Source organism: the organism of the source record quoted next, unplaced genomic scaffold (assembly GCF_019419815.1).
Source record: "Pyrus x bretschneideri cultivar Hongxiangsu unplaced genomic scaffold, Pyrus_bretschneideri_v1 Contig27, whole genome shotgun sequence".
Taxonomy (NCBI): Eukaryota; Viridiplantae; Streptophyta; class Magnoliopsida; order Rosales; family Rosaceae; genus Pyrus; species Pyrus x bretschneideri.
This window is the reverse complement of record NW_025999579.1, coordinates 103,807-130,327: the sequence shown is the minus strand read 5'-3', so window position 1 is coordinate 130,327 and position 26,521 is coordinate 103,807. Positions and strand designations below refer to the sequence as shown.

The 26,521-nt window shown below is 38.0% G+C and overlaps 3 protein-coding genes and 1 long non-coding RNA gene across 10 annotated transcripts; 1 reads left to right on the top strand and 3 right to left on the bottom strand.

Annotated features, from left to right (window-relative positions):
• Positions 1 to 23: 23 nt before the first annotated feature.
• LOC125478914 (probable metal-nicotianamine transporter YSL7) lies at positions 24 to 3,868 on the bottom strand. Its single transcript, XM_048587737.1, has 6 exons — positions 3,367 to 3,868; positions 2,259 to 2,413; positions 1,982 to 2,079; positions 1,708 to 1,842; positions 1,392 to 1,581; positions 24 to 1,281 (listed from the first exon to the last, which is right to left on the bottom strand). The coding sequence occupies exons 1-6, from the start codon at positions 3,866 to 3,868 to the stop codon at positions 160 to 162; spliced, it is 2,202 nt and encodes a 733-aa protein (XP_048443694.1). The 3' UTR covers positions 24 to 159.
• Positions 3,869 to 10,396: 6,528 nt separating this feature from the next.
• On the top strand, positions 10,397 to 11,944 carry LOC125478857 (putative GEM-like protein 8). 2 transcript variants are annotated; one of them, XM_048587558.1, is made up of 4 exons: positions 10,397 to 10,539; positions 10,631 to 10,931; positions 11,017 to 11,097; positions 11,257 to 11,944. In XM_048587558.1, the coding sequence occupies exons 2-4, from the start codon at positions 10,748 to 10,750 to the stop codon at positions 11,748 to 11,750; spliced, it is 759 nt and encodes a 252-aa protein (XP_048443515.1). In that variant the 5' UTR covers positions 10,397 to 10,539; positions 10,631 to 10,747; the 3' UTR covers positions 11,751 to 11,944. The 2 variants fall into 2 exon arrangements, with proteins under 2 accessions (XP_048443515.1, XP_048443514.1); XM_048587557.1 differs by having other exon boundaries at positions 10,514 to 10,931.
• A 4,214-nt stretch (positions 11,945 to 16,158) lies between these two features.
• LOC125479032 (nascent polypeptide-associated complex subunit beta-like) lies at positions 16,159 to 18,894 on the bottom strand. The gene is made up of 6 exons (XM_048588038.1): positions 18,741 to 18,894; positions 17,595 to 17,662; positions 17,038 to 17,186; positions 16,885 to 16,941; positions 16,597 to 16,635; positions 16,159 to 16,502 (listed from the first exon to the last, which is right to left on the bottom strand). Exons 2-6 carry the CDS (start codon positions 17,660 to 17,662, stop codon positions 16,324 to 16,326), a joined length of 492 nt encoding a protein of 163 aa, XP_048443995.1. The 5' UTR covers positions 18,741 to 18,894; the 3' UTR covers positions 16,159 to 16,323.
• A 3,256-nt stretch (positions 18,895 to 22,150) lies between these two features.
• LOC125478871 lies at positions 22,151 to 25,825 on the bottom strand. 6 transcript variants are annotated; one of them, XR_007259642.1, is made up of 4 exons: positions 25,180 to 25,825; positions 24,875 to 24,968; positions 23,431 to 23,700; positions 22,151 to 22,698 (listed from the first exon to the last, which is right to left on the bottom strand). It is a non-coding gene; the product is annotated as an uncharacterized LOC125478871 (long non-coding RNA). The 6 variants fall into 6 exon arrangements; XR_007259643.1 differs by having other exon boundaries at positions 23,431 to 23,694; XR_007259639.1 differs by lacking the exon at positions 24,875 to 24,968 and having other exon boundaries at positions 25,180 to 25,821.
• Between the last annotated feature and the right edge of the window lie 696 nt (positions 25,826 to 26,521).

The following is a 26,521-nucleotide window of genomic DNA, read 5'->3' as shown; positions in this document are numbered from 1 at the left end:
AGGATTAAGTTTTTAGATAGTTAGGAGATAATATTTGATTGTTCCATAAGCAAATTCGACGCAAACCTTCCTTCCAAAGACTTGTACAGATGATTCGTATATATACATACACATATGATATCATGCATAGGGGGAGGCTGGGGATGGCGATGAACTTAATTAGTGAGCTTTACCAGCTATGAATGCATCAACTCTAGTGTTTTGCGAGCTTGACAAAAACTTCATGCAAATTGGCGGCTGAACCCCGGCAAGAGCGAGTATTGAAGCGGGCAGAGTCCAAGTGCCGTCCCCGCAAATCAAACCTGAAGCTACGGCAGGGACAAAAGCGTCTGCCTTGGCTTTGTTTACCCTTCCCCACAAATACACTATCAAGCTCCCAATGCACATGTCGATCGCAAAATACGACCCTATATAGAAAGGGATTGCCATTGCCATTGGTAGTGGAACAAAGCGTCCCCTCTTTTTACCAAGGCAATCCTTGAGCACGTTTATGGCAATGGCCGCCCCAAAGAAGATGCCACAAAGCATGAGACAGTTCTTGGGTAGAGATTTTACACCTTCTACCCCCAAGATAGCCATGTTACGGAACACAGCAGCATACGGAGCTGGATACGCACTTTCAGGTATTCCGAGGTCACTGAAGGCCTTGAAGAAGAGCCAAAACACACAAGGAGAAACTACACAACCCATTGCTGTCCCAACGACTTGGCTCACAAACATGGACTGGGGGGAAGCCAAGGTTAGGTAGCCGGTCTTGAAATCCTGGGTTAGATCAGAGGCTGTCGACACAATGTTCATCATAACTCCACATGCTGCTAGTCCAGCAAGAACACTACCATGTGCAGAACCGGCCCATGCCCCAATCGTGAAGATGGCCACCGTACCGTAAGTGGATGCCAAGGACCAGTCAGTGAGGCCACAACCGTATGCATTACAGAAAGCCAACGTGGGTGCAAAGAGGTAGATAACCAATATATGGTACCACTTGAGTTGGGGAAATATGTGCGGCACAGTGGCAATTGAGATTGCAGCAAACACAACATACCCTCCAACAGCTATCCACGCTGGGATTTGGTCTTTAAGAAACAGCTGGGTCCGCCGCTGGTCATCATAAGATAGCTCTGAGCTCACATCTGGAGAGCCATGATGTTTCTTAACAGGGAGGATGCCGCTCGCATCTTTGCTTCGGAGTTGAGATTGCAAAGCAACGAGGGTTCGACTTAGCACCTTCACAAAGTTGTATAGCCCATCACCAAGGATCAGGGCAATGGCAATGAAGACCTATTTAAACAAGTACATGATAAGTTCCATTGACACACATCCTTACATATATGCATTGGAAGAATATTATTATTAATTAAGGTTTTTTCTTGAGCTGGAAGATTGATCACCTTGTAACCTTGAAGGCCATTCATGCTTTTTGGGCTGAGCTCTTTATCGTACCAATCACCACTCCTGGTTTCTATGAGAGGCCACATTAATCCCCAGGAAAGAATGCCTCCAAGAAGAACTGATATGTTCACAATGTGGGGGCAAATCATCCCCACTCCAACATATGTTGCCGAGAAATCAAAGAAGAACCTGCGAATTCAATTCCAATTCAGGAGCACATATGATTAATAACCAGAACTGAACATTTATTCATATCATCGCACGCAAATAAGAAAACCAATTAAGGATGGGGCAGGGGTGGTATATAAGTATTACTTGTTCTGATATGCTTTGAGGCCGAGTGAAGGGAAGCTTGCAAATCCACAATTGTCTCCGGCAGTATAGAACCACTGAAAGAAACCCCACAAAAAGCTGAAGGAGAAGAACTTGCCCAACTCCCTTACTTGTTTCCTAATTAAAAGAGTAGAATAGTCATTAGAATTTAGAGAGACACAACTTTCACCTAATGTTATGTTGATTTTGAAGACGTATGTATTAGTCATAAAATGTACGGGTGTGTATATAGGAATGAGGTTTGATGGTGCCTTACTTGGCTAGCTTGACTCCTTCGGGAGTGTGGAAACTGTTGATAAGGTGAGCAGTTGCAGTGCCACTTGGATATGTCAATTTGAAGTCTATGATCATGATCTGAAATTACCAACCATATATGTCAATGAACATGTATACATTAAACTTTGATATACACCGCCCGGCAATGCCCCTTTCTCTATTTGCGAACCATACATAATGGATTCTTTCTTATGACAGGAAATGGAATGCATTGAGTGGGTGGGTGTGCGTGTGTGTGTGTCTAGTAGCTAGTGTACCTTTCGGAGAGGAACGACTGAGAAGAGGCCCAGAAAGCTAACAACAAAGAGAAAGCCAATGATCCAGAGTAATCCTGGATCTTTTGTGTCACTGCTGTCTTTGGATTGCTGGGCAATGCGTTCACTCATTCCAAACAGATAGCTCCCAAACCCTCCTGTGGTCAGTTTGTACATAACATATCAATACATAATCAACCGGAAGGAATTTAACACTAGGAATATATAGCAGGATGCATCCTAGTACGCAACACAGCCACACAATCCATGACTCCTCTGTGTCCAACCTTTCTGGCCACAGCGCAAAGTTGTAGCATCCCTTAATACTGGCAGCACACTGAATTCAACAATGGAAGATTTTCAGTCCTCTAGCAGGATGGATCCAGTTTTAACAGTGGCTTATTAGCTAGCTCTTCATTATTTTTTAGAAGAAACGATATAATCTTATTAAAAAGAGAAGATTTACAAGACTCGGGGTGTGGCGTCAAATATAGGTAAACAATCTCCATGACCAATCTCAACAAACCCCTGACACAGCCACCAGTATAAAGAACAACTAGCTGATCTGTTTGAAAATCTTCGCCTGTGTATCCTCATGGGGTTGAGTTGCCTAACCTTTGACAACTAATCAGATTCCCCCTTTTTCTTGATCTCTTCTGGTAAAAAAGGTCTTACTATTTAACTACATATACATCAAATAGTAATCAAGTAAACTTATGACGCCCAAACTGCTTAATCCCCGAAAGAAAAAAGAAAAACAAATGAAACAAATACTTGTACTCTGTTTATATATCAGGGATGTACTTATGTCATGAACATGGTTGTCTGGTTCGTTTTAATAATTTTCCTGTTTCCTAATAGAAAAAACACTCAGGTTCTTCCAAGAAGATTAGCCAGCATGACAGTCAAAGAAGCAAATATATAATTGAAAATCAACAAAATAATGGAAGTATTAGTTTAAGATGTTGGGCACGGTAGTTTCTCTCGGTCTCATCTCATCCTTAAGATGGACGGACGGATGGATGGATGGCAGAGGATCTAGTTCTGAATTGAATATTAATCTGATGAGAGAATTAACTAGCAAATTAAGAATAATGAAAGAATAGCGCACCGCTGAAGGCGATCCCGGAGGAGGCAACGACGCAGGTCTGGATGACGGTGTTCTCCTGCCTGGTGAAGGGCTGGTTGAGGAGGCCGCACCTGTCGAGGAACTTGGTCCAAGTCCTGACAAAGAAGAAGCCCAAGAGACCCGCAGAGACGTTGAGAGAGGGGATAATACCGGTGGTGAGGTTGAGCTTCATGACGATGACGCTGAAGAGGATGCTGAGGACGAAGCTTATGAAGAAGGCTCTGAACGTGAGCTGCTCCCGCCATGACGGCACTGGTTGGTTCTCGAACAACTTCTCCACCGACAGTAATTCTTCCTTTGCCGTGTCATCGTCATCGTCTTCCACCACCACGTACTTGTTCTTCTTCTTGTTCGTTGTCATAGTCTGGTGCTGGGAATCCAGCTCCGCATCTCCTGATGATGGTGATGAATTTATGTTATGATGATGACGGTCGTTATCATCTTCTTCAAGTTGATACGGCCTCTGAGTGTCTAGAACCCCCATCTTACTATACTAATACTATTGTACAATTGTTATGTATTGGAATCCTGCCCGCCTGCCCGCCCGCCCGTGGTGGTTGTAGTACTAGTAGTGTGGAATATATAATACTACTGACTACTGAGAGAGTCCATGAAAGGAGGAGCCTGCAATTTAAAAAGAAATAAAGGACTGAAATTTTATGATATTCAAAGAAAAGTTAAAAAGGAGGAGTGAAAAACAGAGTAAAAGAAAGGGAATGGTTTTTCCAAGGAAACGAAAGAGACATGGATACGTCTGTGACTCGTGTGTGTGTGGTCGTGGAGTGCGGAAGAGATAGAAATGTCGAAATATACAGATTAAGCTACAGTCTCACTTGACAGGTGGACGAGTTACAGGTTAGGCGTGCAGCGAGAGTGACCCCATCATTCGGATTTTTCTCCAGCAAAAAGATTTTCTCTTGATCTTTTTTACTAAAATATACTGATCGAGTGATTCGAATTTTTAAAATTTGATCTAACGGTTAAAATTATTATAACCTTTAAAAATGGTCTCTATTTTTAACATTTAATCAAATTTCAAAAGTCTGAATAATTTAATCTGCAAATTTTAGTAGAAGAAATTCGAAGATAATCTCTTCTCTTTCTACTTGGGTTGAGAAAGAAACTGCGAGGCTTCCCTTTTAGTAGGGAACCAGGGGTTACTGGCCACCTCAGGTCAACTTAGGCCCTGTTTGGCAGATTGGATAAAGGATCGGATATGACTAGTTATACAGACACAGGTGTTTGGCGTTCACGCGTACTAAATAAGCGCCGGATTAATTTAACCGGTCTGCTTATTTAACACGGTATACGCCGGATTAATAAAACCAACCAAAAGACTCAGATTATTAGTCGACCCTTCTCTCTCGCCTTTTCTCAGCATCGTCGTCCTCCCCGTCACCTTCTCTTACCATCGCGGTCCTCCTCGTCGCTTTCTCTCACCGTCGTTTTCTATCATCATCGCTTTCTCTCGCCATCTCTGCTCTCCTAGTCCTTGTCGCCTTCCTCGTCGTCGTCTCTTTGTGGCCTTCCTCATCACCTACTCACCGTCCTCCCCTGCAACTGGGTCTTGCAAATAAACATGGTGTGGCAGAGAGATGATTTCAATTTGGGATTCTTCCGCGATTAGCTATTTGAATTTATTTCGGATTCTTCTGCAGTCGGGGAAGAAGAAGAAAGGAGAGAGAGAGGGAGGGAGTTTGAGGGGTGTAGCGGAGAGATCTGGGAACAAAAGTGATGGTTTCTGTTTTTTTTTTTTTTTTTTTTTTAAGTTTAATTTAATTTTAAGTTTGATTCCTCCTATCCGGTATAAAACCAGACACAGTATAAATAATACGGTCATTAGTCTGATACTGCACCAAACGCCCGACTAATTTAGTCAGTACTATCCGGTGGCTATTTATCCTATCCGACAGAAATAGTCAGTACAGTCCGAGCTACCAATCGAGGCCTTATAATACTAATCATTCCTATCCTGAATACATCATACATTAATACATTCTCTGTAATTAATTATCAAGTATTAAATAAATACCAGCCTTAGAGGTGGGAAAGGAAAGGGATTAGCGAGCAAGTTGAACCACCAACACCTCAAAATCTACGTCCTCATCTATCATATGGACACGGTTTTCAAAGCTTCAACTTTCAAAACTACCTATTTAGAATTACGATCTAATAATATTCTTCTTCATTTATAAATAAGATGTCTTAGGTTTGATTCTAGTCAAAGACACATTTAAATCACATTATTGCTACCTCATCTTCTTCCTCTTTAATGTAGATAATATTGTTTGTTCCAAATTAAATCTATATATATATATATATAAACTTTCATCAAGGAATAGGACATGGACATCAAACTCATAAATTTCTAACTTAGAAATGTCAAGGAAACTTTTTAAAGTAGGACTCTAATCTATAGAGAGTCTTCTTAGTATTTTTCTTTCTTATTTCATCATACCACAACTGCTTGTAAATTATTTAGGGCTGATTTAGAGTTGTAGTACTTTTATAAAAGGTAGCTTATTAAAAAAATTTGGAACATCAAATGCTGTCAATGACAGTAGAAAAGCAGAATCAGAGTTTACCATGCTTCTAAAAACATGTTTCTTTAGAGCATAGTGAACAGCATTTTCAAATAGCAAGTATACCCCCGCATATTTTACAAAATATTTTACAAAATTACAATTTTTGGCCTGACATTATTTTCTTTGGCAATTATTACATTTAATACCATATCATTTTTAATCATTTAATATATTTACATCAGTTTTATATAAAAGTTAACTTTACAAAAAAAAAATTAACAACTTTATTTTACAACTGTTTATTCTTAAAGCAAATTAGTTTTTTTTTTTTTTTAAAGCATATGGAAGGGTTTTGTAAATAACACCTCCCAATAAGAGTTTTGCAAATCTCACCGACATACTTTTGTAATGCTCATGGATGGTTTTTCTAAGGATGGTGCTCTTCACACACATTTTTTTATCTTCTACATTCTTCACAATTTTCAATTGTCAAATTGAATGAATTGAAGAAAATCAAATGATAAAAATTAACAAAGATTGAATGAGGGGTGAGAGGTAAAAAGGGTGTGAATAATACCCTCTTTATTTAACGTCTCTATGCTACATTTGTAGTTCAGTTTTTTATAGCTTGACATAAATCCCTTGAATTTTATAAAACTCTCTTTAAAACATGCCCCAAAGGTTAATAATAATAATAATAATAATAATAGGAAACCAAGGGAAATTATAACAGAAGAGTTAAAAATCCCCTTTCCTTTTTTCAAATTAAGCACAGGCACTCATGTTTTAAACTGCCGTTTGACATAATCCCTTGTTTCAAATTAAACTGCCGGAGTAGTCAGAGCCGGGGATGAAAGGGTGGGGATCATCTCCATCTTGTTTTCTTCTTATCCTTAGAATTAATCTATTAATATATTTATCTTTTTTCTTGTTTAATTTTTCTATAGCTCATACACCTTTGCAGAATATAAGCTCTGATATTCTGGGATTCACGGGCTGCAAATTCAGTTCGGGAAGAAGATAATGCATCTTCTCCTTCTTTTTTCTTTTTTTCCTTTTTAGGTTTTTTAATCATATAAAATAATTTTTTTAATTATTTTAACATTTTTAATCCATGACAAATTTAAATAAACTTGTAAGACCTAGTTATGTGTCACATCAGCAGATAACAAAAATTTTGACAGATATGTGACAAAAAGACTTGATTTGTGACATTCATTTTCAGGGATTATATTTCAATTTCAATGACTATCTTAATAGGATAAATCAATTTCAAGAATCATTTATGCTAAAAACCTTACATAATATAATCGAACGATAATATATATATATATATATATATATATGTATGTATGTATTCATTATTCATTGAACACATTACTTGAGAATACAAAAGTTGCATTGTTTGAGTAGTTTATGAGAAAGTTCAAAAGTTTTGAATCAAAATCAAAGAAAATTTAATGGTTCTTATCAGAGATATAAATTATCAACCGACATCAGTAATGATTTAAATTCAATATTTTAATTTTTATACTCCACAAGATTTGTTCATTGAATCATTTTATACATTAACTGTTTAATGACGAAATTAATATCTACTAATTTATTATGCATCAATGGAATGAATATATTTTTGTATTGAAAAAGATGGATATAACCGTTAATTGATGGGAAATCCATTACCCAATGAGTATTGTTATGAATAATCCCTAATCGTTAATTTGCGGATAAATATGATTAATTTCCGTAGTTGTGAAGATGAATATAGCATTTTTCGTTCTCAAATTGAACCATTGTTATTCCTAAGTGTTGAATACTAGACAGATTAGCAAACAACACGAAATAATTGGCAGATATGGCCACCCAGACCCAGAGTGCTATAGAAAAAGGTATGTAGGCTAAAAATTATATTTGTTATTGATACATGAATGTGGAAAAATGGAAGAGAATGCAAATGGAAGAGAATGCTTATGGAAGAGAATGCAAATGGAAGAGAATGCTTATTTTTTCATTATTTTTCTCTACAAGATTACAAGGATATATATACATGATACAAATGTGTAGGTAGGACAAGGTAGCCGTCCTAGTGTGTAGGTAGGACAAGGTAGGACGGTTGTAGAGGACAAGGTAGCCGTCCTAGTGTGTAGGTAGGACGGCTAGTGTGTAGGTAGGACAAGGTAGGACGGCTGTAGAACGGCTTGACGGCTGTAGGACGGCTTGACGGCTTGACGGCTTGACGGCTGTAGGACGGCTTATTCTTCCAATAATAATATTATATACAATTACACAAGGACTCCAACCATATTCCTTATTTGTCTAACAAGTGCCGCTTTATTTAGTTTTGGTTCTACAAATAAAATTATGTGGCTAAAATTACGGGTCCATGTCATTATACTTAGGAATAGAGAATAGTTTAGGAAAAGATCCTAGTTGGGCGCGGTATACCATACACATGAGTGTACCGATTAAAAAAGAAAAATAAATCCAACCAGTGAGATTGAGAAACAGATCATACATCGTCTGCAAGATCGCAAACACGCAGTGACAGTTATGGACTTCTAATTTTGGGGTCTCAACTCTCAACTTAATATAAAAGATTCAAAAAAAATTTAAATGGAAACAGCGCGCACAACACTCAAACAATTATTTGACATGTAGTCATATGACCAGCTATGCTGCAAAGCTTTTTAGGGAGCATGTCAACAAATGCCAAGCGAATCCTACCGAGTTTTGTAGATGCTTGCTGCCGAGTGATCCATCGAGTGAGCATTTTACCAAATATTGGTGGGCACTCTTGGGTCCCCTACGAGACATTCGAAGGATCTCTTAAGGACATTTCCAAGCTGTTTTTTTGGCTTCTAGTGTATCATGGACCACCCTGGACCCTACCTAATGGACCCAATCCATCATGGAAAGGGATTTTTTCTGGATCCCTTTCATCTAATCCTTATTATTAAACAATCTGGACCTTTAAAATTTAATACAATGATTACAAACATAGGCCTAATCTAGAAGTTATAATAACTTTAGCCGTTTGATCAAATTTCAAAGGTTCGAATCGTTTGATGAGGAGCATTAAATAGAAGGGATCATGAGGATCCCTTTCCATGCATCATGATCATTTTGCTTGTACACGAAGTTGGCATTGGTTAGATTATTTTGTATATTTATTTCCTTACGTGGGGCAACAAATTTTACATTTACCTTTCTACGCTTGTCACATTATTGGGAATGAAATTTTTTGGTGACAATTTTTCTAACATGAGCTTGTCTTCTCCAACTATAATATGACATGATTCCTCTCTGTTGGCTGCTGGTGCTGCTTTGTTTTAGGACTATATGTTGGCTGTCTGGCTTCCACTTGTCAAATTAATGTGCATCTTGATATACATATTTGTCTTTTTTATTTTTATTTTTGTCCTAACCTTGTTGTGTTGTTCAAAATGTTTAACAGGTTGAATCCTTTTGTTTAATTTGGTAATTTAAAAGAAACGATGAGCATTTTGGGTAGAGGCGTCAAAATCACATCATTGACAAAAGATCTGGTGATGTTATGAATAATCCATTTTGGATTAAGAAACCTCATTTGCTTAGTTTAAGAGTTATCCTAATTTGAAAAAAAAATTATTGTTTTTGTAAATAAGAGGATGAAATTGTCACTTAGTACTATGGTCAAATAGTATTCCGGTCAAATAGTATTCCGTTTTACTTGTAAATGTGAGGTATTAGGTTAGATTCTTGTCAAGGAGGATTTGAACCATATTGCTAGCCACTGTGAGACTTACCACTCCCCCACTAACATTAGTGTAGATAATATTGTTTGTTGAAAAGAAACAAAAAAGAAAAAGAAAAAGGATGGCAGTGCCATTGCCATTGCCATTGTCGTGTTAGGTGAGGGTCCTTATCTTATCCCGTCGGGATGGCCATTGGGCAAGGACGATAGGAGGGTGGAGGAATATTGGCTATTGAATAGACAAAGCTGGCATGGTTAGTCTGTCATTAGGAAATTAAATTAAATTAAATTCCTTCCAATCAAATCACTAATAAACTCTCAAAAACTCCAATGAAATGGTGCCAAGCGAATTACCTCATCCTCCTTCCACCACCCTATTCCGAACAGGCAGTCTGGTGTTAAGGGCAGTCTTGGACTCACATGGATATGGTGGAGGCAGTTGTAGCACAGCACAGACAGCAGCATACACTCTCTTTATTGTAATTTATAATTAGTTTGTTGTGAAACCTAGACAAAGACACACAAGTACACAACTAGACAAGTAACAAACCTAATGGAAAAGGGCAAGGAATAGCCCTCCTCCTCCTTTTAGGGGTTTATCCAAATTGTCTTGTTGTTGAATTGAGTTGAATGTCCTTTGTCTTGACCTTGAGCCACAGCCACCCTTTGTTGACTTTATTGCGTTGGAATTTGAAGGTTTCCAAGCGATACTAGTTTTTCCTTTTGCCATTTTCCAAGATGGGCCTGGGCCTAGGCAGGCAACTGGCAATTGCCATGAAATTGCGACGTGTTCTAGAAGGATGTTTCATTCAAAATAGGGTTACAAGGTTCTTCGATATGTAGTCAACAACGCCATATAATATTATGTATGAGCAGAATCTTTGAAACTTCCTTGTGGTGGGTGCTTGATGCTTGAATATAATATAATATAACAAGTGCAATTCTTCTATTCTAATATAATATAATATTGATGCTATTGAATTGCCAGATACAATTATAAAGACACTGATAAATTAGCACATGAAGCACCATCTTTTAAGGAGAGGAGGCAGATCTATACACGCTTACAACATCTTTCAGAGTTAAGAAAGTTTAGAAAGTGGAAATGAATGAGAAATTTGCAGATCAATTTGTTGCCAGTAGCAGTCCGTACATGATGCACTCATATGATTATGATAGTGATACAACACCAGAAAGGCAAAGGCAGGCATCTTCTCTATCTGAACCTATCAGCTTATGCCATAGTCCTTCTGCACACTCATCTTCCTCCTTCAACACCACCTCCACCTGTGCGTCCCCCTCTCTCTTCGCCTCTCTACTGTGTGTGTGCTTGTTTTGCAACTGCAGTTAATGTATATATTTTTGCGAGTACAGATGGAGATGATTCGAGGAAAGGCCTCAACAAAAAATTAGGGAAGAAAAGTAGCAGTTTCGCATACAGGATACGCGACCACGGTGAGAGTCAGTCGGTCTTATTAATTCATCTACTCTTCCTGTCCTCCTAATACAACCTAATTAAGCTATAGAATCAATCATAGATGATATATATATATATATATATTTATTTATTTATTTATACTTGCATATGTGAATAAATTGGAATTCGAATTGCAGTGAAACTCGGGCACAAGCTGTCAGAAACAGTGAAGGGCAAGTTGAGTTTGGGGGCAAGAATCATTCAAGAGGGTGGGAGGGCCAATATTTTTAAACAGATATTCGGTGTCAGCCAAGGAGAAGAGCTTTTGAAGGCCTCCCAATGCTACCTATCTACCACCGCCGGTCCCATTCCTGGCCTCCTTTTCATTTCTACCCAAAAGCTTGCTTTTTGCAGCGAAAGACCCATCACTCTCCCTTCTTCTCCTTCTGCTCCTGCTGCTGCTGGACAACTGCAACTCCTCAGAACGCATTACAAAGTTCAGATACCAATAAGGAAGATCAAAACAGCGAACCAAAGCGAGAATGTCAACAAACCACAACAGAAGTACATTGAAATAGTTACCCACGATGATTTCGACTTCTGGTTCATGGGATTCTTGCGCTACGAGAAAGCTTTCAGAAATCTTCACAAGGCCCTTTCCATTGCCAACCACAACCAGTCCCACAACTAGAAAATGCAGGCAGCACATTAGCAATTAGCAAGACGTGTTTTGTAATTTGGAGATGAGCAAATTAACGAGAGCTAGCTCATCTCCGGTAATTAGCTTCTACATGTGTTTTTATTTTCCTCAAGGTTTTAGTTTTACCCTTTTTTTGCTTGGGTTTCTAATATCAATAATGTCAATTTCATGCGCTGTTCTTCGAACTGGTTGGGGTTGCTTAATTTTCTATGAAGCATTTGTTTTAAAACATTGGGGATTAGCTGTCCGCGTACCATATACGACATTAATTCACCATACAAACGTCATAACTGATGCTGTTAGTTCTCTTTCGCCGTCATCTAAATATCACATCTTAAATTATTTGAATATTATTTAGCCATCTACATGTGCTGAACAAATCGATGACTATCATAACAAATAGGCTTGTGAACACGAAAGTTCCTTGAAACAAGAAACAAGAATAACGTGTACAAAATAATATTTTTGGGTTTAATGATTTTGGGGTTACGATCTCTCTCAAATTTGGTCATCTGATTCTATCTTCGTAGGGTATAGGTTTGTGGATGAGTTGTTGATCCAAAGGGCCGTCGGGGCTTGATTTAAGGATGAACAGTTGATGAACGGATGAACACTTTCTTCAAGGGCCGTCGGGGCTTGATCTTGAATAATGATTGTGTGGATTTCTTCAAGGGCTTTTGGGCTTGATCTTGAAGGTTGATGGATGAGTGGATCTTCAAGGGCTTTTGGGCTTAATCTTGAAGAACGATTGGATGTGTGGATTTGTTGAGGTTGTTGATCCAAAGGGCCGTCGGGGCTTGATCTTGAGTTGGTGGAAGTTCTTCAAGGGCCGTTGGGGCTTGATCTTGAGTTGGTGGAAGTTCTTCAAGGGCCGTTGGGGCTTGATCTTGGGATGAACGGATGAACACTTTCTTCAAGGGCCGTCGGGGCTTGATCTTGAGTTGGTGGAAGTTCTTCAAGGGCCGTTGGGGCTTGATCTTGAGGGAGGATTTGACGAAGAACGAAGAGTGCTTTCTTGATCCTTCGGGATTTTCTTGAGAGCTTTAGAACTCTAAGGCTTCAAGGTTTTGGTGTGTGGAGAAATGTATTTGTGAATTGGTTGATGCTTGATACCTTGATGGAGAAGCCTATTTATAGGCTTTGAGAATGAATCACCACCACAAAATATTTTTTTCCTTTCCAAGCACCATTGCCTAATTTTCCCACTTAATGCAATATTGAAATTGAAGTGGTGTAACTTATGGCCTAATTTCCCACTTAATACCATTTTAAACTTGAAGTGGTGTAACTTATGGCCTAATTTCCCACTTAACACCATTTTAAACTTGAAATGTGTATGCTTTGTCATTGCCCAAATGAGAAAAACTTGCTTTGATCCGTAATGGATTGAAGTTTGTTTGCCTTGTCATTGCCCAACATGAGAAGAAAAACTTGTTTTGATCCTCAATGGATTGAAATGTACTTGTCTTGTCATTGCCCAAAATGAGAAGAAAAACTTGTTTAATCCTTCAAGGGTATTTCTTCCTATTTTGTTGAGTCACACGCCATGTGTACAATTTGTACAACACGTGGCGTATGCCATGTATGCCTTGACACGTCAAAACTTTAATGCATTGGTGAACATTTGTTTTTTTTTTTTTTACTGAAATTTCGATGTCTACAAGGCTAAATTGGATTAATGGCCTTTGTGGTAATAGAGTAATATAAGGATAGATTCTGTGGTGAAAAAATTCAAATTTAAACACTTGTGGTGAAATCCGTTAGAATTCAAATCTAAAATTAACATTTCTGTACTCTCCGTTAACATTCCCACACACGCCTCCCACCTTGGCTTTTTCCCGGATAGCTTATCACCCACTTGGGTTCTGCCTCTGCCCGCCTGCTTCTCTGCATCCCATCTCTCTCTCTCCTTTTCTCTCCAGACTTCCAGCCTGCCCTTCCACTTCTAGTGTCCTCCTGTTTTGTGTAGTCACGATTAAGCCACGTTAATATTTTATATTATTTTTTTATATATATAATAAGACAAAAATAAATAATAATATAAAATATTAACGTGACTTAACCATAACCACACAAAACAGTTCGGTACAAAACAATCAAACCCCAAACAAAGATTACATGCAATCCTCAACAAGGAGGTCCAAGATGAAATTAGGGGGATTTAACAATCACGGAAACAAATTTCTGAAACAAATCTCAGAAACAAACCATTGATTTATGCTCCTTTTTTCATGTTTCTTGGCTTTTGTTTTGCTTGATATATAGGTGTGCGATTCTCAACGAATTAGTCGAACCATCGATTGGTTTTTGTTGGCTGGTTGGTTTTGGGATTGGATTTCAGTTCTTCCATCTGGAAAAAAGACGGGGTGGGTTAACAGAAATGTTGACGAAATGAGTTTTTTTTTAGTGCTGCATATATATATATATATAAATAAAATAAAAAAATAAAAATCTAGTTTCTCTTATGGGCAAAAGAGCTTTGAATGGATTCGAAGCATAGAGCAAAGAATTCAAAGCCTGAATGAGTTTTTTTTTGTTTCTTTTGGTTATAAAGGCTGAATGAGTTAACAGAAAATTGACGGAAATGTTAATTGGACTTGAATTCTAACGGAATCTACTATAAGGATTAAATCCGAATTTTTTCGAGACTATCATTACCTTGTTATCACGGGGATTATTAATCCAATATAGCCTAACAAATAATTTCTTTGTGATACATGTAGTCGTGGAAATTGAGACACTGGAGTACCCACGGCACTCCAGAATATGTTGTTTAACAGTGTTACAAAAAGAAATTGAGACACTGTAGTACCCACGGCACTGGCAGGCAAGCAGGCACGACATGCAGTGGACTTGGGCGACAATACAAGTTTCTCGTTTTCCGGTGGGCCTGCAACATTCCCTGAGTTCAGTAGACAACCAATTTGGATCTGATTTTGCGGTGATTTTTCGCACCCTTTGCCGTGTGAGGAGACAGAAACAAGGGTTTGTCTTGATAAGTTTTGACAGGGAGATACTGGGAACCTTTGGGGCGGTTTTCACGGTGGACGATGGAGATGATACGTGTACTCGCACGGAGAATAAAATGAAAGATTTGGAAAGATACGGGCACATGCACTCACAGACACTCCTAGGGTTGGAAAAAAAGAAACCCAAAATTCGAAATCGAACCGAAAAAATTCCTAAACCAAATAAAAAAAATCTCAAAAATTTCGGCACCCTATCTTGAACCGATCCAAAAATTTTCTTCTCAATCTTTCTCAAACATGTCTGAGTGCATCGATGGTGGGGATGAACTGATGAAGCCCTCACTCTCTCATTTTACCCCGAACCGATCCCGAATATTTGAGATTGTAACAGTCATCAGATTTGGTTGAGATTTAATCTCAACCGTTGAATCCAAATAAAACTCACTCTCTCTCGACCTCACCTCACCCTATTCTCTCATCCTTCACCGATTTCTCTCGTCCTCCTTATTTGCCGTCTTCGAATCCTGCCACATCACACAAGTGACTCACCTCTCTTTCTCGACTGACCTCTCTTTCTTTCTTTCTTCGACTTCTCATCCCTCGCTAAAAAACACGTTGCAGGAATGGCAACAGCTAAACTGATAACATCGTTGATCTTGACCAAGAGTTTGGCTTTGTTTGAAGGGCTCAGACCTTCAAGCCTTAAGTTCACTCAGTCTCATACTCTCTATGTCTCTCCTTCTCGAATTCGAAGCTCAACAGCCACCCACCCTCTCACAATCTCACTTCGAAGAAATCTCTCCGCTTTGGCCACCATCACATCTCACATCCTTATCCCCACCACCGATTCTCTCCAGTCTATGTGTGTGGGGTTTTGAATTAAGGTTAGGGTTTCGAATTGGGGACTTGGGTTAGGAGGAGGATGCAGATCCATTTGACTATCTCCTCACTCTATCTCTCTCGACCATCAATGTTCACCGATTCACCGTCACTGTCCTTTTAATTTCAATTTGAGTTTTTAATGCAAGTTTAGATGATTTCAATTTCAATCTAGATGATTTTGATTTTAATGCAGGTTCGATTTTGGAAATCTCAAAATTTCAGTTCGAGATCGGTCGTCGTATTCCCGCCCCCAAAATTTTCGGTTCGAACATACCAAACCAGCCCTACACTCCAACTGCCAACTGATAGACGACTCCCAACTGTTGATGTGTGCTATTTGCCTTCTAAAGTCGGAGAGCGTAATGATGAAAGCATTGCTGAATGCAGATTCATCAATTGTTCGACGCAAAACTGCTAAAGGTGCTTTTGGTTACTGATGAAAGCTTCGCATATCCTGATCATCCTCACAGACTTTGTGTTGCATATTTCGTTATTTTAACAAGGATCATCCAATTTCAACACAATTAAGCACAATAATCGACCAAAAATTCAGAAATAGTAAAACTAAATTTTAACCAAAAGATAGACTACTACCCAATGTATCATAAGGAGAATCCATCAAACATGGTCAGACATGACAAGGTAAAAACAAAATCAAAAACTTCCCCAGCATCAAAAGTATATAAAATGACACAAAATCCCCTTAAAATTCCCTACGAAGCTTGATTCTCCTCCTTGTTCTTCTCCTCTGCAGCGGCTTCAAATGTTTCCCCAGCCACAAGCTCGGGAACCTCATCATCATCGTCCTCTTGTGCAGCAGCTCCACCAGCACCAGGTGCTTGCTTCTGGAACTGCTCAGCCAACTTCTTCAAATTGTCCAAGTTATCTGGCCCTGAAAATAATCAAAGGTGTGAAAAAGAATTTGACAACTGTCAACTGATTCACATAAGCAAGAACAAAATAAAAAGGTTTGCAAACACACTTACCCAAGTGGCTGATAATACTGGGAAGAATATCTTGCAACTCTACAATAAAGATCATATGTCAAGTTACATGAAAATATGTCTAAAATCTAAAAAAAGACAATCAAAGGTATAAACAACAGCAAAATTGGCCGTCAAAAGCCAAATGCATCATGATGTCAACGCACAGCCACACACGAATGTAAATATGTTTGATATTTTAAAACTCAAGCAGTGTGTTGTTTTGCCAGATGGTCTGATATTCTAAACAAATTTCAAACTCAAAAAAACTCAAAAGAAATAGTAGCATACTCTTTGTTTGAGGAGAGCCACTAACAACCCAAGTGTTGGCAGCAATTGAAGCTTGAACTGAAACGTACAAGGAAAATCATCAACTATTAGTGGGAAAAAACTTGAAACAAACTGATAATATACAGGACCAGAGTTTTGTAGGGCTGGCTTCACCTTTGGGGTTTATGAACTGGATAACTACATCATCCTTAAATATGTTAACTTCCTCGATAGCAGGAATAGCATTCACCCCTATTCTCTTAAGGGTGCTCTGAAGCCTTTTGTCATCTGTGGTGGTTGTCTTGTGAACAGCCTTCTTCTTCCTGAAGTTAAGAGCATAAATTAATAAGCGAAATCACATACAGACAACAGGAAGATAATGCAACAGAAGCGAGATAACTACAAAACCACTGATGACTATGTTTTATACTGAAACTATTAAACCACTGATGACTATGTTTTATACTGAAACTATTGCCAAACAGGCAGTAATTTTTATTATAAAGTGATTGCACTAAGAAGTCAATCAAACGCCAGATGAAGATCCTCTTAAGAAAAGCAAAACATAGTAAAACAACAATTTACTGAACATACCATCAGGGTAACCGCATCACATAAATCATCAACCACAAGAATATCCAACACATACTCATTAAAGCTAGCACTTGAAGATTCGGACTCTGAATTAGATTGGTGGACAAGAAGAATTTCAAAGTGAGAGTTTAACTCACCTCCTCACGCTGCCCTTTCCACCAGTGCGAACCGCACCAGCCATCTTCATAAGCTTCTCCCTATTCATCTGCATAAAGTAAGTGTATAATGAGATGAAGTCATGAGTTTTAATTGAGACATGCAACAAAAAGTTTCAAGAGACAAAACATTGCATCTTTAATTACATTATTGTTAATCTAAGTTTTAAGCAGTAAAACCTCCAGCTCACAAAGCCTTTTGTTTTACAAGTGTCAAATAATGAACTTTTCATTTCCACTTTCGGTTATCTTGTTTCTTCAATCTCATATTGTATTAAGAAAGATAAGCATGAATTATAGAAACTTCAATAAAAACGCTCTATGAGGTGACAACATGCAACCAAAGAAAAGACCCATCAATTATACAACTTGGCACACTGAATAATTGAGTTCAAAACGTCTTCCAAATCCTATAAACATTAAAAAAAATCTTCAAAGTTCAGTTTATCTTCTTTAAAAGATGAGAGAACAAGTTAACCATGTTAGGAGACATATAATGAAATGGGAATAAGCAAGCGGTTTAAAGGCTTAAGGCAACAATGACAAGAAAGCAAGAGAATTTATAAGTATATATATAGACCTATACGACTGAATACAAACAAGACTACCAAATTTGACAAAGTAATACTGGTGACACTGTCGAAGTAAAACCCCGTTCACGTTCAGAATTCATAATTGGGCACTATCACACCCATTCGCCCGAAGACGCTTCTACTTATACAGTGACACCAATGACGACATATGCGTGCAATAAGTGCACAGCTGTGGCAGATGCATTCGGAATCCCACCGAGTAAATATTTCAAACGTACTCTTTTGGCTGCCCACACGATCAAAACTAGAAATCCAAAACTACAAAATTTGCACCAGAAATGATTGATTTAGCTTTACCCACCAACGAACAAGCTTCAACGACGCAAACAGCAGCAAATTACAAACAAAAACAAACACAATACAAAGGGTGCACTGCTCAATAAACCATCCTCAATCACTTGATTAGCCAGCAAACAAGCACAAGAGGAATCAAAACAAAAGACCTATTCCAGTAAACAAAACAGAAACAGAAACAGATTCCATCAACAAAATAAAAGGATTGACGACAAGAGAGAGCGAGTGAGAAAGTCTTCACCTTGGCGTTGGGGGATTTGGGGGTTTTGGCCTCCCTAGGGTTTGTGCGTTCGGGATAAGAAGATAAAAAGATTACGAATCCAAAGCCTTCACCTCAGACGGCGCTATGGTTAGGTTTTCTCTCTCGCTATAAAAGCCCTCTCTCGCCTCCCCTCAACATCCGACGGTCACCAACCCACCTCTCTTGCCACGTGGTGCGTTCCTGATAGGGTTTGATTATCACCTCGTTTTCTGATGGGATGTACACTCGAGCCCGCGTCGGTTAAATGAAAAAGAAAAAGAAAATAAACCCAAAGGTTTATATACATTCTTTTCCAAATGATGCACGAATTTAAATTTAGACTTATTTTAGATTTTCCTTTGAGATGCAAATAAGGTCTACAAGTGGATTTGAGTCTATGTATTCTTTTGAACTAATCTCCATCATTGTTATTCTAAATTTCTTAATTTTTATAGAAACCAGACCAATAATAATTTTATTTTTTATGCCATTTGAGATTCCTAAACAATTTGAACTTGATGCCATCTATCTCGCTTACAAGTTGAACTTGACCTCATATATCTCGCTTTATTTCAAAATTTATTCATATCGTCTTTAAAAAGTTTTTTTTTTTCCAACTAGTTACTCAATTGCCATTAATTAGTGGTACTCATCTTCACACCTAAGTAAAAGAGTCTTATGTTCGAGTTTCATGGCTAATAACTTTGATACCAATTTATCTCATTACTCCTTAGAGTCAACGTATCGTTGTATTCCTAAAAATATTTGCTTAAATTACATTATAATTTTTTTTAAGATGCATAAACATTTACTATACCATAGGAAAGACACGCATAAAATTTATCTTTTTTATTTATAAATGATAGAATATTTACAAAAATACTTTATAATTAGTTGTCGATCCACCCACCTAAGTCACAAGAATCACAAACTTATTGTCGAACTCAATACAAATATTGTCATCACACGTGTGAACAAATACCTATCTATACAAATATATAGTCAATAAGTAAGTACATTATAAATTGTATTTTGTTTCTTGAATTAATACTTATTCTAGTGGAATAATGTTTTAATAATGTTTGTGAGTTTTCTTAACAATGTGTAACGTGCCTTCTTAGTCAAGTTTATGTTAAAAGAGGTCATGAGTTCAAAACCGATGAAATCATAAGGAATTTTTTTTACAGAGTGTTGTTCTCTTGCTCACTCTGAATGATCAAGGATTTGTGATCACCTCCTTTAAATTTAATAATAAGGTTCAAAAGCACATTCATTTTTCTTCACCATTCATAATCTAAAGGTGAATGACTATGCCTGCCCATCTTATATGAATGAATTAAGTTGTCGAATAAGTTCATATTTTTTTTGCAAGTTGTCGAATAAATTCATATTTTTTTTGTCAACGAATAAATTATTATTATTATTTTTTGCATTGCAGGGCCACTGTATCAATTCAATCAGTTGATCGGGAATTAGGGACTAGGATTCTCTTCCATCATCTTTCCATTCCTTCCTCTCATATTCTTTTATTTTGTCTTTCTCTTACTATAAAAAATTAATATAAGATGTTAACGTAGCTTAACCGTGACCGTTCAAATAGGAGGGGAGGGGAAAAAAGAGGGGAGATAATCCTACTCCGGGAATTAGATCATCTCCGAATTCCCTCTCTGGGGATCCCCGAAATCAATTAATAACAACCGTTAATCAAATATTGTGCGGCCACAATTTTTTTCTTTTTTATATCTAAAGGAATTAGATCCTCTTTGGATTCCCTGTGACATCCCACATCGCCCAGGGGAGTGATCCATATATGTATATTCTCATCCTTACCTAACACGAGGTCTTTTGGGAACTCACTGGCTTCGGGTTCCGTAGGAACTCCGAAGTTAAGCGAGAAGGGGGCTAGAGCAATCCCATGATGGGTGACCCACTGGGAAGTTGTTTGTGAGTTTCCAAAAAACAAAATCGTGAGGGAATGGTAAGCCCAAAGCAGACAATATCGTGCAACGGTGGACGTCGGGCCTCTAAGGGGGGTGGATTGTGACATCCCATATCACCCAGGGGAGTGATCCTTATATGAATATTCTCATCCCTACCTAGCACGAGGCCTTGGGAGCTCATTGACTTCGGTTCCGTAGGAACTCCGAAGTTAAGCGAGAAGGGGGCTAGAGCAATCTCATGATGGGTGACCCACTGGGAAGTTGTTCATGAGTTCTCAAAAACAAAACCGTGAGGGAATGGTAAGCCCAAAGCAGACATGGTAGTAGAGCAGGCCGGGGAAGTGATTCGCCCCGGGCTGGGATATGACAAATTGGTATTAGAGCCAATCCCTGGCCGGAAGTGTGCCGACGAGGGCATCAGGCCCCTAAGGAGGGTGGATTGTGACATCCCACATTGCACAGGAGAGTAATCCTTATACGTATATTCTCATCCTTACCTAGCACGAGGCCTTTTGGGAGCTCACTGGCTTCGGGTTCCGTAGGAACTCCGAAGTTAAGCGAGAAGAGGGCTAGAGCAATCCCATGATGGGTAACCCCCACTTGGAAGTTGCTCGTGAGTTCCCAAAAAACAAAACCGTGAGGGAATGGTAAGCTCAAAGTGGACAATATCGTGCTACGGTGGAACGGACCCGGAAAGTGATCTGCCCTGGTCCGGGATGTGACATTCCCTCACTGAGGATAATGAGAATCAATTAATAATAACCGTTCATCAAAAATCATGCGGCCACAACTTTTTTCTTTTATATATTTTTCAGGCAAAACGAGACTACTTTAATTTTGAAAATAAAAGAAATATTCAATTGCGACTGCATGATCTTTGATGAGCGGTTAATATTAATTGATCATCCGGATCCCTAGTGAAGAGATCCGGAGAGGATCTAATTCCGGTTGATCGAATCTGTCACAATCACTAGTACACTTGTATCCTCTTCTCCTCAAACTTTGACACATTTTGAATCTGCCACCTTCTTGATTCTGCACGTCATTGTCATCGGACAAAAAAATATCAATTTGACAGACAAATGATTTGCTTCCAACTTCTAAAATGAAAAAACAGCATGAAAGAAAATAGTCGCGACAAGCTTTTGAATAAGATGATGAAAAACAAATATCCATAATACAAAAAGAAATAAATTATATTCACACATCGAAAATTACGTCTTTCACACTTTTTTAATTTTTTAAAATATTTTCTATCAAGTGTTAATCAGGTGTAGAATATCAAAAAAATATTTAAAATAAGAAAGTATGAAAAAAGTAATTTGGGATGTGAATATAATCTCTCTACAACAAATAAACTTGTAATCTACAAAGGATAATCAGGAACTTCTTGATATAATTTTTCCCTCATAAAACTGAACAAGATATACCAAAGTTAAACGAGATAGAAGACCACACCTGAACAAGATATACTAGAAATGCTTTATTATTAAGGGTTAAACCTGTGATTTCCCCTACATAACCTTCAATCGAATAATACACTAGTAAAAACGAAGTCAACGTTCCTAACCAAATTGAGATTCTCTTAACATTGCGTGGGTGCTCCTGCCCAACATTAACATTAAAAAGAAAAACCTATCATGTCCTCATCCCTTGTGTTAAAAGGGTTTGTGCACACCATGGGCCAGAAAGATGATTCCCCACCGCAGAGGGAATAGTGGGCAACACGTAAGAACCTTCCTTTGGGGGACACCACAAGGATATTTCTCACGGTATTTTTTTACAGAAATTTTGATATTCTTATGAGAAACTGATGTCACTGGAAAAGGCCTAACAACATTGATCTTATCAAGTCTTCTAATCACATACCAGACATCTCTTCATGTGTAAGGATGTTACTGACAAATTAACGGAATAAAAATGAAGCTTACTTGTACACAGTATCTCCACTAGCAACTCCATATGGAACAAATTTGGAACATACCTTTTAAGAAGATCAATATGTTCTTTGACTTCTCCTGAAAAGGAAAAAAAAAAAATGGTCAAGTCATGAAACACCTAGTTTAGATAATGCAACAAAAAAAAAAAGCAAGAGTTTAACTCATTGACACACACTTCTTTTAACAATATCCAAGCTACTCATAAGTCATAATTATCTTGTGCACAATTTGTGATTAGGGACCAGTTTAAAGACTTGAATATCCCGTGAACTATAGTAACCACATCATCTATGCAAGCAGAGATTTGATGGCACAGTGATGCGCTTGCAATCCTTATCAGCGTAACCAATTATCTGCTTGACCTATAGGCTCCATGTTAGTGGGAGACAGAATTAAGTTCAAATAATGTAACAGGTAAAAAGTACAAAAAAAGGGATTGCACATTTAAGTTCTCATAAACAATATCTACTTGGACAAAAGAAACATCATTATATTTCCTGGTGTCATATCATGCAGAATTGATCGATAGTATGAGCTTTCTTAAGATAAATGAACACACACACACACACGCACACACACCAGAGGAAAAATACCAGAGTTTTGATGCAGTAAATCTAGTTGATCTCATCATGAACCTTGAAATAAACACTTCACTTGACAAAATTTAAAATTGCCCCAAGTCAATCAATTCAACAGCCTTTAGAAAAGAAAGTTATGACTATGCAAGTTTAAGAAAACAGTAAAGAACTAAATTTAAAGTATGCCAATGCCAATTTACAAGAATAATTGAAAAGTTCTAAAATAACATACCTTTTGTGGTTCCAGAGAAAAAGTAACATTTTCATCCTCAAAAGGTGTTTCTGTAGTCTTAGGGATGTTTTGGTTTACAACTTTGTAGTAGTCTGACTAATCTGTTATACAATCCAATGCAATCTTATCACCTTCCAAGTGCGAGAAGTCTAGAATTCTTTTTGCAGGCTTATAACATGATGTTGATTGGCTGTTTATGGTCTCATGCTCGGCGTCACAATTGGGCATTGATCTCCTTGGTGTCAATAGTGCAGGTGTTTGTACCTGAAACTGTCAGCAGATGAGGTGAGCTTTACATGAGGGCTTTCAGATACACTTGAAGCAATAGAGCATTGTGGGTGGTTCAGGTGTACTGAGTGGTTGATAATACGAAATTCAAAACATGATTCCTTCTACTTCCCATTTTTAGATATCTAGCTCCGATTTACTCTTAAAATTGGAAGATTGAATAGTAAATACTTTATTCTGCCCATTTTTGTTGTTCCTAACACCATCAGATGGCGTGGGGGATGGAGATGCTAAGAGCTGGGCCTTTTCTGTTTGAGCAACAATAACACGCTGTCTTTGGCTAAAAGGCTCTACCAAAATGGCATCTAGAACATCACAAGCCTTTATCTCAAAAATAAAAATGCATGAGTTCATTTCTTTTATCTTTTAACACCCAAATATTACATAGAATATTACCTATCCGATTAATCAAATACACTAATACAGGATGCAAAGAGGTATGCCCAAGTGGAGGAAACATAATCAATTTGTTGAAATAAACTTAATCTTTTCTTTGTACATTTATACAAAATGGGCTGTCATCTGAAAATTACTCAATCAAACTTTCTGGCATGCAACTGTTTCATCTTCTACGTGTCACTAAATAACTAATCCCGATCCTACAAAGCAGAATCACTAAGTTGAAGCCAGCTCAATCTGATCACTAACATTTCATATACCACAAGACTATCATATGTCACTCAAATCAAGCTAAATTAACATTTTTAGGCATTATTCATGTCCTACACGGTTGAGATCCACATCTTCTGTTTTATATAGTCAAGTTTCATTTGCTAAAACATACTTATTAGAACCAATCAAGGAGCTTGCAGCAGTCTTTCATATTGAAGAAGGAAAAGTGGGGAAAATATTCTGAGAAAGAGTAGGCATACCTCAGGATGCAGGGCGAAGAAATGAATAAGCCTAAAATTAAAAACTTGGCGCAGAGCCATAAAGTCAGGTACTTGAGAGTGAGTTTCTACAACATCAACTAGCAAGGTGATATTCATATCTGGATTGGTGCATAGAGTTTTCTAGTCCTGCGCCAAAATACTATCTATCTTTATGGTTTCCGGAAGTACAAATTTCAGTTAAGTAAGATGCATGTGCAAGAACTTTCTGAAAAAAGGAAAGGAAAAGAAGAACACTTGGTTATAAGTGGAAAAGCAACACCCACCACCGCTAGGCGCCAACCAGCATATGAAAGAAATGCACTATCAAACAGGAATATTGTGAAGGGTTAGGCATTATCTTTGTGCCATGACTTTCACCTGAGCAAAAACATTTTGAAAAGTAGGCGACCTTTTACTCAGAAGAAGCAATCTCAAGGAACAATTCATATGAGCAAACAATTCCGCTATAATCCTATATCTACACATTTACAAAAAAATATAGACTAATTTTAAACAGAATTGTTTTTATAAAGGAAAGGTAATGAGAAAATAGTATAAGGTGTGGAGAAATAAGGGATGGTTTACTTACTTGAGTGGAAGCTGGGGTTGGCAATCAGCCTCCTGGATTGGGATTGGGATATTGGGATATTGGGATATTGGGATTGGAACTGGGATTAGGATTTGCAGGAGTGGGAGTGACAAGGCTTGATCATATTTTCCGATGTCTGACTTGTAATCTTACTTTCATCGCCGGCTGTTAGGGTTTTTGCTGATTTATTCAAATCTACTGCGGCCATTATGATTCGTTAACACCAACACCCAATAACAAATAAATAGAAAATAGAAAGCAGGCAATTTACGAACAACTTATCAAATCAACTATTTACTAAATCAATAGATCCTGCTGCCCTAAAATTCAAAGTAATAAGTAAATAGAAAAATCCAAGTATCGAATCAAACTCACAAAAGAAAAATGGACTTTCTTTTCCGATTAGGGTTTCTCTCTCTCTCTCTCTCTCTCTGTTTACTAAATAAATAGCTCCTGCTGCTCTAAAATTCAAAATAATCAGTAAATCGAAAAATCCAAGTATCGAATCAAACCCACAAAAGAAAAATGGATGGATTTTCTTTTCCGATTAGGGTTTCTCTCCCTCCCCAGAGGGAAGCATTTGATTTGCGGACCGTTGCAATTTTCTGCACTTTTTGAATGTTCGATTTTTTTTGAAAGACGGAAATACCCTCCACCCATCCTTGTGAGTTGTGACCATTAGACCCGTTGTTTCTTGAGCCTTCTTTGTAGCAATAAGGTTATCTCCAACTGACTAGTCAAAAGATCAAAAGGTTAAAAATAATTCGGAATGACACGAAAATCGTCTTCAATTGAGGGATAGGGCAAATAGCTTGTGGGGCCTATCGGACCAAAACCTATAAATCAGGCCAGCGGGCTGGCCATTTCTAGCTAGCCCTCCAACGTTAGAATGTTAAGCATGACTTTGTGGCCGGTGCAACAATACCACGCTTTCTTCGTTATTGTGGCAAGTGGCACTTAAAATATGTCCGAAAACCTTATTTTAATATGGTAGTTTAATTTAATTAACTATATTAATTCAATTAAAATAATAAATTATTGAGGGGTTTATGTTTGGCCTATGACCTTTTGGCCCCCTCAGTTGGAGATGAATTTTTTGCCAAATGACTATGTTTGGCCTATGGCCCCCTTGGTTGGAGATGGTATAAAATATGGTATGACATTATTCATTAAAATATAATTTCTTACAAGGCTATAGGGCTAAACATGGTTATTTGCCCCTAATTCGATTGGAGATGGCCTAGGAAGCCTTGGACAGATAGTGGCCTTAATCAAAACAAATCAAAATAGCTCAGGTCAGGCCCCACTCTCACTCATGATTGGTGCTACTTATCTGTAGTTG